The sequence below is a fragment of the Theropithecus gelada genome, chromosome 5, assembly GCF_003255815.1.
Source record: "Theropithecus gelada isolate Dixy chromosome 5, Tgel_1.0, whole genome shotgun sequence".
Classification (NCBI taxonomy): domain Eukaryota; kingdom Metazoa; phylum Chordata; class Mammalia; order Primates; family Cercopithecidae; genus Theropithecus; species Theropithecus gelada.
Window position 1 is genome coordinate 109736194 of NC_037672.1, and position 17185 is coordinate 109753378.

Below are 17185 nucleotides of genomic sequence, written 5' to 3' on the forward strand. Positions count from 1 at the left end.
CATAATAGAAGAATCTTAGATTGTTCTGTACCAATTTACACTATAATTTTATTTAGCAAATGTGGGAAGCTTTGTACAATATGACCTACTTATAGGCTAACAATAGGTCTAAAAAAGTAGGGTGGCTATTTTCCTTTATTTTTAGATTCTTAAGCAGTTATGATTGAAAATATTAGATCAGATTTTCTTTTAACTTTAAATGTCACCAGATTTATACACTCCTAATTTTTAGTGAAAACCTTTTTATGAATGATAGTTTATTAATAAAATGTTTTATGCATAATACAATTAAACTTATTTTTTTCTTATAAGAGTGTTCTAAAAGCATATAATGTGAACAGTGTTACATATAAAATTAGCACACTTTTAGATTCCAGCCTATACACATATTATCAGAACATGCACAGCAGTGTTTTCAACTACAGAACTGTGATGGATTGAACATGGAGGGGGAAGAATTGAGGAAGAGCTAAAAGATATTTATCTATGCTTTACCTTGGATGTATGTTGAAAAGAGCTTACTTTTTGGAGTTTAGATACTTTACATATTTTTTTGTACTAAGCCTTCAAAATCCAGTGCATATTTGACACATAATAGCCTTTAAAATTCAGACTAGCCACATTTCAGTTGCTCAATAGCCACTTATGGCTAGTGGTTATCATACTGGACAGTGCAGATCTATCCAATAGGATAACAATACTTTATAGGATGATTCTGGGAAGGAAATGAATACAAAATACATATTCTAAAAATAAGCTTTGTTGCTGACCCATCATAGGTCCTCAGTAAATGCAAGCCTCTCTTTGCTCTCCATTATATTAATAGCTTGTTATGTTTTGGGTTTTGTAGCATATGTAGTTGGAAACTTCAAGTCAATAAAATACTGACTTTTTTTCAAATTGAAGAAAATAAAATGTTCTTATTTTTTCTCTAAACTAACAGTAATTGAGAGTCAACTTTTGTAATAGATATTGCTGCTTTTGCTCGTTTTGTTTCCTGTCTTTCCTTCTAAGACTCAATTTTCACCTAAGATTATTAGAAATGTACATTAATAGTTGGCACCAAATTTCTGCTTTTAGACTGTGATCCAGTTTCCTTTTGTCTCATTTTTTTTTTTTTTTTCCGAGACGGAGTCTTGCTCTGTGCCCAGGCTGTAATGCAGTGGCACAATCTCGGCTCACTGCAAGCTCCTCCCGGGTTCATGCCATTCTCCTGCCTCAGCCTCCTGAGTAGCTGGGACTATAGGCGCCCGTCACCGCGCCCAGCTAATTTTTTGTATTTTTAGTAGGGACAGGGTTTCACCGTGGTCTTGATCTCTTGACCTCGTGATCCGCCCGCCTTGGCCTCCCAAAGTGCTGGGATTACAGGCGTGAGCCACCGTGCCCGGCTTTGTCTCATTTTTTTAATGGTGCTGCCCTATATACATCTAAAACCTCATTCTTGAAAATATTGTCAACCAGCACCTATATAATAATAAAATTACTACACAGTACTTGGGGGACCTGAATAAGATGAGTTATGTGATTTTTCCTGTGGCTACTTTTGCTGTCCCATTAATACATAATTTTAGGCTGGGTGTGGTGGCTCACACCTGTAATTCTAACACTTTGGACGGCCGAGGCAGGCAGATTGCTTGAGGCCAGGGGTTCGAGACCAGCCTGGCCAATATGGCAAAGCCACATCTCTACTAAAAATACAAAAATCAGGCCTGGTGTGGTGGCTCACACCTGTAATCCCAGCACTTTGGGAGGCCGAGGCAGGCGGATCACGAGGTCAGGAGATCGAGACCATCCTAGCTAACACGGTGAAACCACCTCTCTACTGAAAATAAAAAAAAATTAGCTAGGCATGGTGGTGGGCACCTGTAGTCCCAGCTACTTGGGAGACCAAGGCCAGGAGAATGGCGTGAACCCAGGAGGCGGAGCTTGCAGTGACTGGAGATCGTGCCTGTGCACTCCAGCCTGGGAGACAGAGCAAGACTCCGTCTCAAAAAAAAAAAAAAATACAAAAAGCAGCCGGGCATGGTGGTGCACACCTGTAGTCCCAGCTACTTGGGAGGCTGAGGCAGGAGAATCACTTGAACCCAAGAGGCAGAGGTTGCAGTGAGCTGAGATCACACCACTGCACTACAGTCTGGGCAAGAGTGAGACTGTCTCAAAACAAACAAACAAAAAATACATAATAGTTTTGTTTGGGCCACCACATTGGTGATTTCATCGTGTCCCAGGCTCTCACCTTCAACCTTTTGGGTCAGGTGAGAAAACCAAGGTAAATTTAGTAATTTAAAATGAGAAATGTAACTGTCAAGGAACTATATAGTACTTGTGTCTTTAGGTAAAGACATTATTTTACTATAAGCATAGAATAACAGGGTGGGAGGTGCTTAGTGAGTGTAGATTCAGAACAAAGAAAGTTAATTATGCAGTTCAAATAACCCATCACCTTGGAAGACTACCATCCACTGGGACTAGATAGCCCAGTTCCTTGAACCAGGGGACTTTTCTACAGAGTTTGGCTGAGCTCTACCAACATTTCTTTCTCTATTTTGTATTCTTCTGTTTCTTATATTTTGCACATCTTTTTAAAAATATGATTAGCTTCCTTCTCTTTCTTTTAAATCTTACAGGAGCCCTTCTGTTTCCTAAGTTAACATGTGAAGGTAACTGATCCATGATGTATTGTTTATAGCTTTAATTTCTATTTTCTTTGTTTCCAACTTACTGGGAGATAACTCACTCTTCCTCTGTCCCCAAGGAAGAGACTACACTTCCATTTCTCCATATTGCTTAGAAGTAAAATCCCTAGAAACAGTAGGCCTATGTATGTATTGGTAGTAACATGAAGTGTATGTATGGGAGGGGGAAAATTGCTGACATTGCATCTTTGTCTACAGACTACCTTATTGGGACAGCAAAAGCAAGCAAGATAAATTTCCTGGGTGTGAAGAAAAGAAGAAAAGAAAAGTACTTTTACTGATCTGAGATTGAGAAGTAGCTCCAGGGTTAAATATAGGAATACTTTTAAGGGGGTTTTGGACTGATGTTTATGTTGATGTTGTAGGTTTTGAATTTGAATAGAGGAGTCTCACCCAGACTCTTAACTTTATATGAATGTCAAGCTCAAGGCATCTAAAAACACACACGTGCTTCTTTCCCAGGCTTCCTCATCTTGGTAAATAACAAATCCATCCTAATTGTTCAGGCCTCAGAGTTAGGAGATAGTCTTGATTTTTCCTTTTTACACATATCCTTATATCTGATACATTAGCAAATTCTGTCAGCCCTGTCTTCAGAATTACTTCTCATTACTCCCACTATTGTTACTGTGATTCAAGCCACCATCATTTCTTCGCTGTACTATTATAATAGCTTTCTAATTGGTCTCTTAAAACATATGTCAACTTGTCTTTTAAGGATCTTCCAGTGAAGTTCTTATAGCTAATACATTCTTAAGAAATGATAGAATTTAAAAATCATTATTTTTGTACTCTCTAGTGAAATAATGGAACTGAGTACTGATTATCAGTGGATGCTAAAAACCATTTGGTAAAAGCTTGATGTGAAACATTATGATGGATAGATTAGGCTGACATAAATATCCTAACTTACAGATCATCAGTAAAAGTGAGGCAGGCAAAAAAAAGTTCCTTATGGTTTAATTCAGTAGCAAGTACCATAAGTGAAGCATTCTTGCCTAAAAAAATTAAGCTCAGTATAATCAGGCTTTTAAATCAAATTACTAATTTGCAGGAAATACAGGGGATAGAAGAAAAAGTTAAAGAGGAAAAATATCAGGTAAATCCAGAAAGTGAGAAATTTTGTAGGACAAGTGACACAATTTATCTAACAAATCAATGGCATGAAAACAGACACTGGTGCTGAGAAGGGGCTGATATGGACTAAAAGAGGTGCAAGAGGCCTAACAAGCAAACATACTGTGTGGCTTTTGTTTGATTCTAATCTGAACAAATCATGTGTAAAAAGATAATCGGGGAAATAGAAATATAGACTGGACTGGACGTTAGATAATAGTAAAGATTTACTTTAAATTTTGTTGGTATGTTAGCTTTTCTAAAAAAAAAAAAAAAAAACACCAGTTCTTAATACTTAATTAGAGATGCCAGTTGAGGTAAGAGTAATATAACATGTCCGAGATTTGCTGTAAAATACCAACAAAAAAATAAAACAAAAAGGAGTATAGTATAAATGAAACATGATCAGGAAGTAGTAACTTTTTAAGTGGGGTAATGGGTGCAGGGGGGCTTATGAATCTCTTCTCTCTGCTTTTGTGCATATTTGAAAAGGTTCATGATAAAAGTTTTAAAAAACAGAGTGAATGCTAAAACCAAAAATCTGTTCTGTGAGTTCTTACCTAATTAATATTAAAATCTAAAACTCCTCCCATGGTCTATAAAGGCCTGTGATCTGACCCTGGCTATCTCTCAGACCTTGTCTCCCTTCCTTCTTCATTCCAGCCATTCTGACCCTCTCACTTTCTTAGATTGTGCCAAGTAGAGTTTTGCCTCAGAGCGTTTGCATTTGCTTTTCCTCTGTTTAGAATTCTTTTCCTCCAAATATCCGTCTAGCTGGCTTCCTCATTTCCTTGGGACCTTTGTTCTACTTTTGCTTTAACCGAGAGGTCTGCCTTGACCACCCTACATAAAATAACCTCCTGGTCGGGCCCAGTGGCTCACGCCTGTAATCCCAGCACTTTGGGAGGCTGAGGCGGGCAGATCACCTGAGGTCGGGAGTTCGAGACCAGCCTGACCAACATGGAGAAACCCTGTCTCTACTAAAAATACAAAAAATTAGCTGGGCGTGGTGGCGTATGCCTATAATCCTAGCTACTCCAGAGGCTGATGCAGGAGAATCGCTTGAACCCGGCGGGCGGAGGTTGTGGTGAGTCAAGATCATGCCATTGCATTCCAGCCTGGGCAACAAGAACGAAACTCCATCTCAAAAAATAAAATCAAATAAAATAACCTCCCTCCTCCAATCACTATCCTCACTTACTCTAAGATACTTTTCTTAAAATTAAAAAAAAAAAAAAAAGTATAGGCTTGGTGCAGTGGCTCACGCCTGTAATCCCAACACTTGCCGAGGAGGGTGGATCACCTGAGGTCAGGAGTTTGAGATCAGCCTGGCCAAAGTGAAACTCCGTCTGTACTAAAATTACAAAAATTAGCCGGGTGTGGTGGTGGGCGCCTATAATCCCAGCTACTTGGGAGGCTGAGGCAGGAGAATCGCTTGAACCCCGGAGGTGGAGGTTGCAGTGAGCCAAGACAGCCACTGCACTCCAGCCTGGGTGAGAGTGAGACTCTGTCTCGAAAAAGAAATATATATATATATATATATATATATATATATATAATTTTTATAGATTTAGGGGGTACAACTGCAGATTTCTTACCTATATATATTGCATAGTGAGATACCATCTTATGCCTATAATCCCGGCTATTTGGGAGGCTTAGGCAGGAGAATCGCTTGAACCCGGGAGGTGGAGGTTACAGTGAGCCGAGATCCAGCCACTGTACTCCAGCCTGGGTAAGAGTGAGACTCTGTCTCAAAAAAGATACATATAATTTTTATAGATTTATGGGGTACAACTGCAGATTTTTTACCTGTATATATTGCATAGTGAGATACCATCTTGCGCCAGTCAGAATGGCCATTATTGAAAAGTTAGCAATAGATGTTGGCGAGGATGTGGGGAAAAGCGAACACTTAGCCACTGTTGGTGGGGATGTGAATTAGTACAAACTTTATGGAAAACAGCATGAGGTACTTTTCTTTCATGGCAATTACTATCATCTGATGCATTTATCTATGTGTTTATTGTCATTAATTCCCAAATTGTTAGCTCCAAGGTGGCAGGGCCTTTATCCGTTTATTGACAGTTGTATTGCCAGCACCTAGAACAGTGCCAGGCACTTGAGAAGCACTTGATAAATATTTGTGAAATAAAAATATAAAACTTGACTTAAGGTTTAATAGTTGAGTACTTCCATTCATTTCCCCAGTTCTTCCGCTTACCCTTCACTTATATTCTCATCCTTACCTAGGAGCAAGTAGTGAAGGATTGATTGCCAAGAGCCTCATCGAGAACAAAACTGAAGGAAAGAACAGAAAATGTCAGGATAGTTTATTATAGGAAACATTGTAAAAGGCATATTCTAAATTTGCTAGGCTTTTAAGCATCCAATAATAGGAAAGATTTGAGTTTTCATTTTTCATTTCTTAATAGCTCTCTGAAATCTGAAATGGTCCCTTCAGACCATTAGAAAGTTGATTTTCTAATTATTTTTAAAGTATATATTACATAGAATATAGAAAAGTATGTGAAAAGTTATGGTTTTATATGACTGGAAGTTGGCAAAATGTCAGTGACTGAATTTAATGCATCACATGTCTGAGGGTCCTATTCAGTCATCAATAATGTTTGAACAAATAAACATAATTCAAGCATACTTGAATAAGTAACTCTTAATTCATGAAATATACACATATTATGTTTCTTGGTATTTTCAGATAAGTTACAGGATAAAGCTCCCCTGATAAAAATGTTACCCCAGAGTTTGCCAAATTGAATACTTACTTTATCAGTATAATCTTAGCTTTTATTGTGGTAGGAGTCAAGATACGCATTTTGTGAGCAAAGTCTCAATCTGATCCATTTTAAAAGGAAAGTTTGAATTTTTTCCCAAATATATTTTGCTTTTCTCATTTTATTTATTGCTATTCTTAATTTGCTCCCTTGTCATATCACTTACATTCATGTTTATTAATCAGGATTTTGTGGGGACGGAAGCCCAGTTAAAACTATCTTAGGCAAAGAGTAGCATTTATAATAGGGATGTTAGGTTTCTCAACTAATAACCAAAAACCATGAGCAGGGTGGGATGCATCTGGTTCTTAGGGATGATTTTGATGCTGTCAGAGCACTCTTTCAGTTTAGTTCATTCCTCTCGTTGCATGTTGTCAGAAAGCATAATCCCCAGCAACTCTCTAGAGCTCTCAGAAGGATATTGTCTCTCCCTGCTCAGTTTCTGTGTAACCCTGAACCAGTCAAATGAGGTGTGAGGGATTGACTGATTCTAGCTTAGTCAGATACTCAGGAATTCAGAGTCATGTGAGAACATGAGTGTCCTCACTATAGCTGGCTGTGGATAGAGGGGATAGAAAAGGGAGACATTTACAACAGATAACACTTTTGCCTATTACTAAAGTTAGTTTGTATTATCTATGTATAATTAGACTAGAACATGGTGTTCTGCCATCTAATATAAATGTAGTATAACAGTTACCTTGGTTTCGACAGTATTCTACTTAGCTTTGGGCTTTGCCACAGCAGTGAAGTCATACTGATAGTATTACTGAGCTTTATTTTGATAAAGCTTTATTTTAATTGATAGTATTACTGAGCTTTATTTCTAATTATTCAGCTGTACCACTCAGTAAACCTGGAGGAGGAAACAGATTAATCAGAGACAGATTCTTCATTCACGGAAGATAGTGATGGTTGCAGGGAGAGAAGCATATAGCACTGTAAGCAGGAATCCTAATGCCAGAACCCAGTGCTACTACTGAAGGTTCAACTCATTTCTGTATTTGTTTGAGAAATAAAGAAGAGATTAAGAGTGGAGGCACTAGATAGAGGATTAAGGGTACTGCATTTATGTTGGATATACTCCATGACATCTGTGGATTTGTAATACCAAATTCTTTGCTTTTTACCAATGATCTTAGTGGGCAATGAGACAGATTTGCATCTATCAGCAGATAAAGATTATAGCAGGAACAATAGTTCCTATAGTTTCATTGCTACTTTTTTCCTTCAGTCATGATATGACATTCTCTTTCACTAAACCTTCATCCACACACATACACATAATACAAAGAATTCTGCACTTTGGGAGTCCCAGAATTACTTGAGCCCAAGAGTTTGAGACCAGGCTGGGTAACATATTGAGACTTCGTCTCTACAAAAATAAGTGAAGCCAAGCATGGGGGTGCATGCCTGTTTTACTAGCTACTGGGGAGGCTGAGGCAGGAGGATCACTTGAGCCAAGGAGTGCAAAGCTGTGATGACTTAGGATTGCGCCACTGCACTCCAGCCTGGGCGACAGAGTAAGATCCTGTCTCCAAAAAAGAAAGAAAAGCAAACGAATTCTGACCTGTCCTAACCCCAAGATTCTTCCTGTTTCTTGAAAGTGTGCTTTCTGTCCATGAATCCTGATGCTTTAGGAACACTTAGTACATTTGGATCCCCATTGTACGGGGATGGAGTTCTCCATCAGTTTTGGCAGCTGTAACAGGAGCCACATTGACTGAAAGTCTCAATCTCTGGGCACTTCCACTTACAAAGGACTGTGAGTGGCCCTGTCCTGGGATGCCAGCTTGGATGCTGTAGTATTTAGAATGTAGACGTATGTTTGGAGAACATATAATAAAGAAGATTCCTATTTGACTACATATAAGTTTAATAGGGGCAGAAAAGAATGAATAAAGTCAATATTTGGCCCTAGTTGGAAAAAAATAATGTAATGGATTATTTGATTGACATGTATATGCATTGTTTCTCTCTTGTATTTGTGAGGGCATGGGAAGATAACAAAGTCTTGAATAAAGATACATGATTCCACCACCAAAGATAACTACTTTTAGCATATTGACATATATCCTTTTAGTTAATGTTTTAGATAGTTAATGTTTTGTGTATTTTTAACAAAACTGAGAACATATTTTTATATATTATTTAACACATCAGTATTTTTGACAAGGTACTTAATGTAGTAAAAATAATGAGATACATGTTCAAATGTATTCTACTCAATGTAGTAAATACAGTAAGTTAATTATTACAGTAAATATTAGTACCAATAGAAAGAAATATTAGTTGACTAAACAAAGCTATAATGAAGTTTAAAAATCTGGACTTTTTATATTCTTAGATAAATTTTGTTGTTCTTTTTTTATAAATATAACTATATGTTAGAGATTTGAAAGTTGCTCTTGAGGAAATAAATGCTTTTATGCTACTATATTAATTCAATCATAGAGTTAATTGTGTTTTTAAAAGTTATTCTGTTTTCCTTCCCAGATCCAAGTATTTTAGAACATGCTCAAGAGGTGAGCACTTAACAATAGAGGTAAGTAGTCGTTAATTTGATTGGATTAAAAGTGCCTGCAGAAAGGCAGAAGGGGCTTTTGGTTGTAAAGAGGGAAAGATCTGGACCCAAATTTAGAATGAACTGTTTATATTTCAATAGTATTCATGTTAGTGAAGATTGAAAGAGTTGGAGCAGTGGGGAAGGAATGAATAGGAAGAAGTTTGCAGAGGATTATGGTTCTGTTTTTCTAATAGCTTTCCCCCCACCCTACATAAGTCAGGGAGAAGGTACTCTTCTGTCAGTAATAGTGGCTCACTAGGGCAGTGGGTATAATGAGAGATGGTTGGCCTGCCCCAGCAGGGAAAGTCCAGAAACAAAGCAGGAAGTTGAGTTTCAGTAACTCCACAGCAGAATCACCGAGTCACTTTTTCTTTGAATGTAAAATATAATAATGGAAACTACCATTTATTCCTTACCTATTGTATAAACTAGCCACTCCACCATACAAATTAAGAATGTCATCACAACTCTGTTGTAAACAGGTGGTGGTCACCCTGTTTCATGGATGAAAAATGAGAGGCTTAGACAGGTGGAGAAATTGGGCCATATTACACAACCTGTAAGTGGCAAAACCTAAATTCTCGTCCACACTGCCTGGCTCCAAAGCTTGAACACTGTACTTCATGACCTTCTGTATTAATAAGGAAACGTGTAAGGCAGGAATAAGATATTTAAAAATCACAAACCAATATAAAAATAAGATAAGGATAATAACTTTAACAGTTTTATTCTCTTTTTAGAGAGATTCCTTAATTTTCTAAACCTTTTGAATTCATTGTTTCCTCTCAATCTTTAAACCAAACAGTATTAACAATAAAACACCTTTTCTTTCAGGTGGTTACTTATCAAGTTATTTATATTTAAAATGCAGACATTTTAGTGATATAATAGTAATGACTTTCATTAGGTCACTGACATAATAGTATTAATCACATTATGATCAAACTGTTTACATTCCTATCTCTAGAAAGACATTGTATTTGGGGATAGTAACTACCATTTAGTAGATTTTCAGTAAATAACTATATGAATGAATAAATGAATAAATATATACATGTTGGGAAATTCTTATTTGGGTATCTTTTAGTCCCCATTCCTTAAATAATTTTCCTTCTTATGACATTTGTTCTGAAGTCAAGTGAAGTGGAATATTCTGGTAGCATGGACTGAAAATACTTGTATGAAATACTCATTTCAGATGAAACTTTTAGTTCTGATTTATGTAGAAAATTGCTTAATTCTCCTGTTTGATTTTCATTCATAGAAAGTCATAAATTAAAATAGTATATGCTTGCCTTGGCCATTTTGTAGGACTGTTGAATATATCAAATGAAATGATGTATTAAAGAGGCATTTGAATTAAATATCTTACAAATATAAAGATATATTATTTTTAAGTGAAAAAAGTAACATAATTTCTTGTGAGATGTATACCTAAGACAAATATTCCTCCTAACACTTACTTTTTTGTCCTTTCAGTTTGAGAATCTAGTAGAAAGTGATGAAGTAAGTATTTCCATAATAGTACAAAACTTGTATTTTTCTCATTGATCATCTCATTAGTTCTAACAATTATGTTTACAATTTTTATTTTTGTTTTAGAATTTTTATTTTCCAGTTTTTATTTTTACTTTTTAGTTCTTTATTATTTCCTTGTTTTACTAATTTATATTAGAAAATAATTCCAAATACTAAGATATACTATACACACACATAGGTTTAAAGCATTATACAGAAACCCGAGGAACTTCAGAAAGTTTACTTCTAATATTTCTAACCTCTTGATTAGGTAGGTAAAATACTTCACAATCCAGAGTAGACCCATTGTTTTCTTGTTGTTGCTGTTGTTTTCTTTTTAAGAGACAAGATCTCGGTATGTTGCCCAGACTGGACTAAAACTCCTGGGCTTGAGCAGTCCTCCTGCTTCAGCTGAGTAGCTGGGACCATCGGTGTGTACTACTTCACCCAGCTTTGGAGTAGGCCCATTCTTTATAGTTTTCATAGATTCTGATGTCAGATTTTATACATATTTATTCTACAGTTTCTGACTTTAGCCATCATCTCTTTTATCAGTTATTCTTTATGTTAATTTTCTACATTTCATCTCATAAAACTCAACAGGTTTTAAGATGCTTCTCAAATACAGAAGTGTTAAAAATATGAAGGGAGTGCATTTTATAATCAGCAAAATGTGGTGTATATTTCAACATTTGATCTTAGTCAAAAGGCTAAGAAGCATTTCTTATGCATTGGTATAGTTAGAACTTTAGTTTGTATGCTAATTTGCAACTTCACTAAATTAATTGTGTACGTTTCTGCAAATTACTTAACCTCCCTGGGTCTACTTTCTACATCTTGAAAATTGGTTAGTCTAGAAGAACACTGCAAGTTGACACTTTGTCATTTTTATTTTCTAGGGAAAGAAGAAAATGTGTTAATCTTTTCCTTTAAAAATGTATTATTTAGTCCAGCCTTTCTCGAGTATGTATAGAATACTAGTCTTAGAACGTAAGTTAGCATGTAAAAGGTTCTGAGATAAACTATTGTTAAACTGAATTACTTAAACTTGTTCAACTCAGCTATTCTCAAATTAATGTGGGTAAAAATCCTTTTTTAAAATAATAATACATATTTTTCATCTGATAGGACACATTTTGGAAACTATTTTAGCCGTTTGTTCTCCCAGTAAAATATCATTCCATTTCATAGAACTAACTTCTTTTCCTTTGCAAAGGTCGCTTTTGTTTTCATGTCCTTCTCTTTAAAAGTTTAAGCAAACACTGGACATGATATTTTTAAAGCATCTGACAAGTGTTAAAAGTAAGCGTTCTTTCAGCCTCCATTAGAATTCATCCCAGCATCATAACACTTTTCAAGAGAACTAGTGATTCCGTGTATTTTCCCAAGATGCTTTTTGTTTGGTTGGCTGAGGATTTTTTTGTTTACGTTTGTTTTTGCTAACCCCTCTTCTCCTCTCTCATTTACTTCATATTTTGTGTTTGGTTTAGTTGAATGTCATCCTGTTTTGTAGTGCTACTTTCTAAACTAATGTGGACCGTTTGGATTTTTATTCCTGCTATTATATTTTAACTTTCAGATATGAATAGTTTAAATGTGTAAGAAGTAGGCATAAACCTGAAAAAATCCTGAAAATAGTTATACTTTGCTTTGGAGGAAAAAACTACAGATAATTTCTTTTTTTTTTTTTTTTTTTTTTTTTTTTTTGAGACGGAGTCTCGCTCTGTGGCCCAGGCTGGAGTGCAGTGGCCAGATCTCAGCTCACTGCAAGCTCCGCCTCCCGGGTTTATGCCATTCTCCTGCCTCAGCCTCCCGAGTAGCTGGGACTACAGGCGCCTGCCACCTCGCCCGGCTAGTTTTTTGTATTTCTTAATAGAGACGGGGTTTCACCGTGTTAGCCAGGATGGTCTCGATCTCCTGACCTCGTGATCCGCCCGTCTCGGCCTCCCAAAGTGCTGGGATTACAGGCGTGAGCCACCGCGCCCGGCCCAGATAATTTCATAACCTTGTGAAAGAAAACAAAAAGTTGATTCTCATTATTGTAATTATGTTTGATTAAGTTGCTGTAAATGCTAAATTAGTGAATGCTGAAGCATTACTGCAGGGGAAATGCAGGGTTAGGTTCCTGCAAGCCTCTGATCACAATGTGTTCATCAACCAATCAGTATATAGCCTCATTCGATGTATGTTTCTGTGTAAGATACCGTATTAAACATATATTATTGATTCATTAACTTTAAACTCGCAGCCAGTAGCACAAACTCATGCTTGTATGAAGCTTACCTAACGCACATATTTTCCCCATAATGCACATCATAGCTTTCTTGGCCTTTAGGAACACTGGAATACTTAGTATTCTACACTTGGAGGCCATTTTAGACAGAAATCACCAGCCAAAAAGCACAAAAATGCAAACAATGTGGCACTAAATAGACTGTAAAAAAGATACTTGTTTATAGCATGAGAGCTGAAACAAGAAAGCAGAGTGTCTGTTGCCCTGTTCTACTTCATCTGGGAATGTGCATTGCTGAGCAACTCAAAATTTTTACTGCTCCATGCCTGTCCTTGAATAACCTAGAAAGCTCAAAGAGTATTGATTTTGTGGTTACAAGTAAATTTTCCAAGTAGGCAAATTTGCAAATACAGAAACTGCAAAAAAATGAGGATCAACTGTTAATATAAATGAGAACATAGAGAATATGTTGTCTAATACTATCCTGACTCCAGTTCATTTGGTATGTAACAAATATTTGTTTAAAAAAATTAAGAAATGTCCAGCAAATGATTTTATGTAATTAAGCTAGATAGTAAACTAAATTTTGCTATGGAGAAGTAGCAAACTTTTAAAAATTTTTGTTTCAAGTATTTTTAATAGTGAAATATATTTAATAGTGAAATGTATTTACTCTGATGAAAATGGGTAAGTTGAAAGTATTTAGACTGAATAAAAATTGTATTGATTACTTTAAATAGAATTTAGCTAATTTATTTTAATTGTTTAATTAATTTTTGTACAGGGGGAGAGCCCAGGAAGCAGTCATAGGTAAGGCTTTGTTTAAAAAAAAAAAAAAAACAACTATGCAAACTGTAAGAAAACTCTCTTAAGAAGTCATGCTTTATCATTTGCTTGCTTTGAGACATTAAACAGTTTACATTTCAGAACTTTTAGTTTTTTCTTTCTATAAGATTGAGACAAATATATCTCAAAAGGACTGTTTTGAATATTAAAGAATTTAATCTAAGTGCCTAGATGCTTTCCTGTTGTACCTGTTATATGTTTTTTAGTTTTCTTAAAACCATTAGTATTGATAAGTACATTTCTTTTAAATTTTTTAACTTTATTACCCCTTTCCTTCTTTATACTTTCTAAAACTTGTTCTTCTAAATTTTTTCACATCTTTTAATAGTAACTAAAATCTTGTACTATAATTATTTAAGCAGCTTTTAAATATTTTATTAAAATTGCATGTATTACTTAAGTATCTTTAAGTCAAAAGAGCGTTCTTAATTTCAAGAGAATATTTTCATATACAGTGTTACATTATGAACATATAATCCTTACTTTTTTTAGTTTAGCAAACATTTATTAAGCAACTGTCATGTGCCAAGCACCGTGCTAGACACTGGGATTTTAAAAATCAGACATAGTCTCTCCATTAGAAGAAAGAACATCCTGGTCTGGGAGATAGATTCTCGAGATGACTAATTTCAATATGAGGTAGGGAAAGCAATTAAATAGTGATTATAGAACATTCTAGGGAACCGTAGAGAAGAGGCTGTTGGTCCAAAACAGCTTCTTGACTGGAGAGAGAAATCCAAGAAGACATTTTTAAGGGGATAACACCTGGTGTTGATTGTTGAAGGGTTGGTTAGTGCTAAGTATCCAGGCAGAGCAGGAGGACATTCCAGACAGAAGAAATTGCATAAGCAAAGTGAGAGAACTGATTGTAAAGGGGCACAAGAAAAGTATGTGAAGTGATGGAAATGTCACATATCTTGCTTCCAGTGGAAGTTACATGAGTGTATACAAGTATTAAAACTTTATGAACTGAACACTTAAAATCTGTATTTCATTTTATTTCAGTTATATTTCAAAGAAAAAATTTTAAAGCCCTAATATATAACTAGGGCTAGCAGAAGTTAGAGCTGGAGGGATGGAAGTAGGAGATAATACCTATAAATGGCTAGTTAACCATGATAGTTACCAAGATCACCTAACTGAGGTGGGGGTCTGGGGAGAGGTGGAGCATGGTGAGAGAGCAGTGATCTGAGGATTGACTAGGCGGACACTAGAAGAGGATTCTGAAGATGACCAAGAAGTAGTAGGCAAAAAGAAGAATCAGGAAAGCTTGGGAAGCCAAGGGAGGGGAGACAGACAGATGGGAATGGTTAACACTGTCCCATGAAACTGAGGTAGTAAGATAAGGACTTAAAATTGTCTACTGTATTTGGCAACATAGAATCCATTGATTACCTTTGCTAGAGTTATTGGAGTGATGGGAGCAGAGGTAGACTGCAGCGAGTTGACAAGTGAATGGGAGGTAAGGACATGAAGGCAAGAGAAGAACAGTAGTTGTAGTTAAGAACAAGAGCTACACTACCTGGGGTTCAGATTCTAGCTTTGCCACATACTATAGGACTTACTTAGCCATACTCTTCATCTGTCTTCCTCTCACTTCCCTCATATGTATAATCCTTATAGCTACCTTGGAGGGTTGTTGTGAAGATTACAATTTGTTAATATATGTGAAACATTTAGAAGAGAGCCAGGCACATAGTAAGTGCTAGATGTGCTGACTATTGATATACATTTAATTTCAGGACTTGGCTGAAAGAAAGAGGGAGCAGTAGCTTGAGATAGATACAGGTCAAATGGAGGTTTTTTTCTTAGTTCCTCCCTCCCTCCCCCCTCCCTCCCTCATTTCCTCCTTTCCTTCCTTCCCATGGAAGAGAGGTGCAAAGAGACAAAAGGAATAGGTTAAAGGTGAAAGAGAGGTACTAATTGATAGAACAAGGTCCCAGATAATTCTCTGGAGTGGGTCAGGAGAGATGGGCTCAATGGTGAATGAATCAAGAATGTAAATGTAGTAGGTGATTCTGAACAAGTTAAGAACATTACTCTTTAGAGGATGGTGAGGAGAATAGGAAGGATATATGTAAGTAAGTGGGGGTTGTCACAAAGTTGGGGTGATTCATGGTTGATACTCCTCATTTCTTAAAGTGGAGTGAAATTGCCTTTTAGGAGAAAAAAAGTATGAATAAGGAACTTGAGTATGTGAAGATTTTTACTTTGGTAGTATAGGATATGTGAAGGAGTTGCCACATGTATGTAAAAGGACTACTGCTGAGGACCGAGTGCCAAATTGATGTCAGTTTTCTCTAGCAGCCTGAAACAGAAAGGGCTGATCATGGAAATGACCCAGGGTCAGAATGTGAGTAAACTGAGTGAATATGGAATAATGATAGGAGTGCAAGAAGGTGAGTATGTTGGTAAGAAAGTAGTTCAGATCTGCCTTGGTGTCCATCTTGGTTGTAAGTAAAGCAAGGCCAGAAGATGATTGGGATAGACAGACTGGAAGAAAAGGGAAGGATGAAGGGCCTGGGGAAGCCAGAGTGATTTAGGAGGATTAAGAAGAGTTCCAGAATGGTACGAGGGCTGAGATCAGGGTGTAATAGTATACCAACGTTTATATTTTATGATGAGCATTTTGGGATATGGTTTAGGGTATATACCCATAGGTCAGATGGCTGAAGCAGAGCCAGATGAAGGTAAATAAAATCCGTATTTCTTAAAAGGTGGCTGTAATGCTTTAAAAACTATTCTGATATTGTATCAACTTACCAATTTATATACTAGAATAATAGCAAATGTTAGAATGTATACTTTTTACTCTTAACAATTGAAGTTGTAGCAAATTGCTTTAACATTTTTAACAGCAAAATTTGAGAATTTCACTGGCTTTTTGAGTGTTTTATTTGGACTCAGACTCATCAGAAGTTTTTGTTTTTTCTTTTTCTCCTCCTCCTCTTTTTCTCGAGGCCTCTTACTGAGGAAGAAATTGTTGACCTAAGAGAAAGGCATTATGATTCCATTGCCGAAAAACAAAAAGATCTTGATAAGAAAATTCAAAAAGAGGTAAATAGTCTTTTAAATTGCTTAAGTACATGTTATCATAAAGGAGAGAGTTGTCATTAGATAATATGTTGTGTAGAGTCATTGAACCTATATTTAGATATATACAGATGAATATGATTTAAAAGTTAAAAAATCATTCCAGCCTATTATAATTTCTTTAGAGTTTGGCTTAATTTATCAGAAATCATGTGCTGCCAAAAAATGGAGATAGTACATTCTTTTAAAAACAACTTCTTAATTCACAAAGTAGGAACTCTGGCAAGAATATGCACCTTGGTATTTAAAACCAACTTTTAGAGCAGGCTCAGACCTGTAATCCCAGCACGTTTAGTGGCCGAGGCAGGTGCATTGCTTGAGC

At 36.3% G+C, this 17185-nt stretch overlaps 1 protein-coding gene across 2 annotated transcripts in view; it reads left to right on the plus strand.

Moving 5' to 3' along the window:
* AP1AR (adaptor related protein complex 1 associated regulatory protein) overlaps window positions 1-17185 on the plus strand; it is a 42319-nt gene that overhangs the window by 13430 nt on the left and 11704 nt on the right. For both annotated transcript variants that reach the window (XM_025386744.1, XM_025386745.1), the window contains exons 2-5: window positions 9104-9152; window positions 10653-10679; window positions 13709-13734; window positions 16731-16827. In XM_025386744.1, the coding sequence (XP_025242529.1) occupies window positions 9104-9152; window positions 10653-10679; window positions 13709-13734; window positions 16731-16827 (199 nt within the window). The remainder of the gene's footprint in view (window positions 1-9103; window positions 9153-10652; window positions 10680-13708; window positions 13735-16730; window positions 16828-17185) is intronic.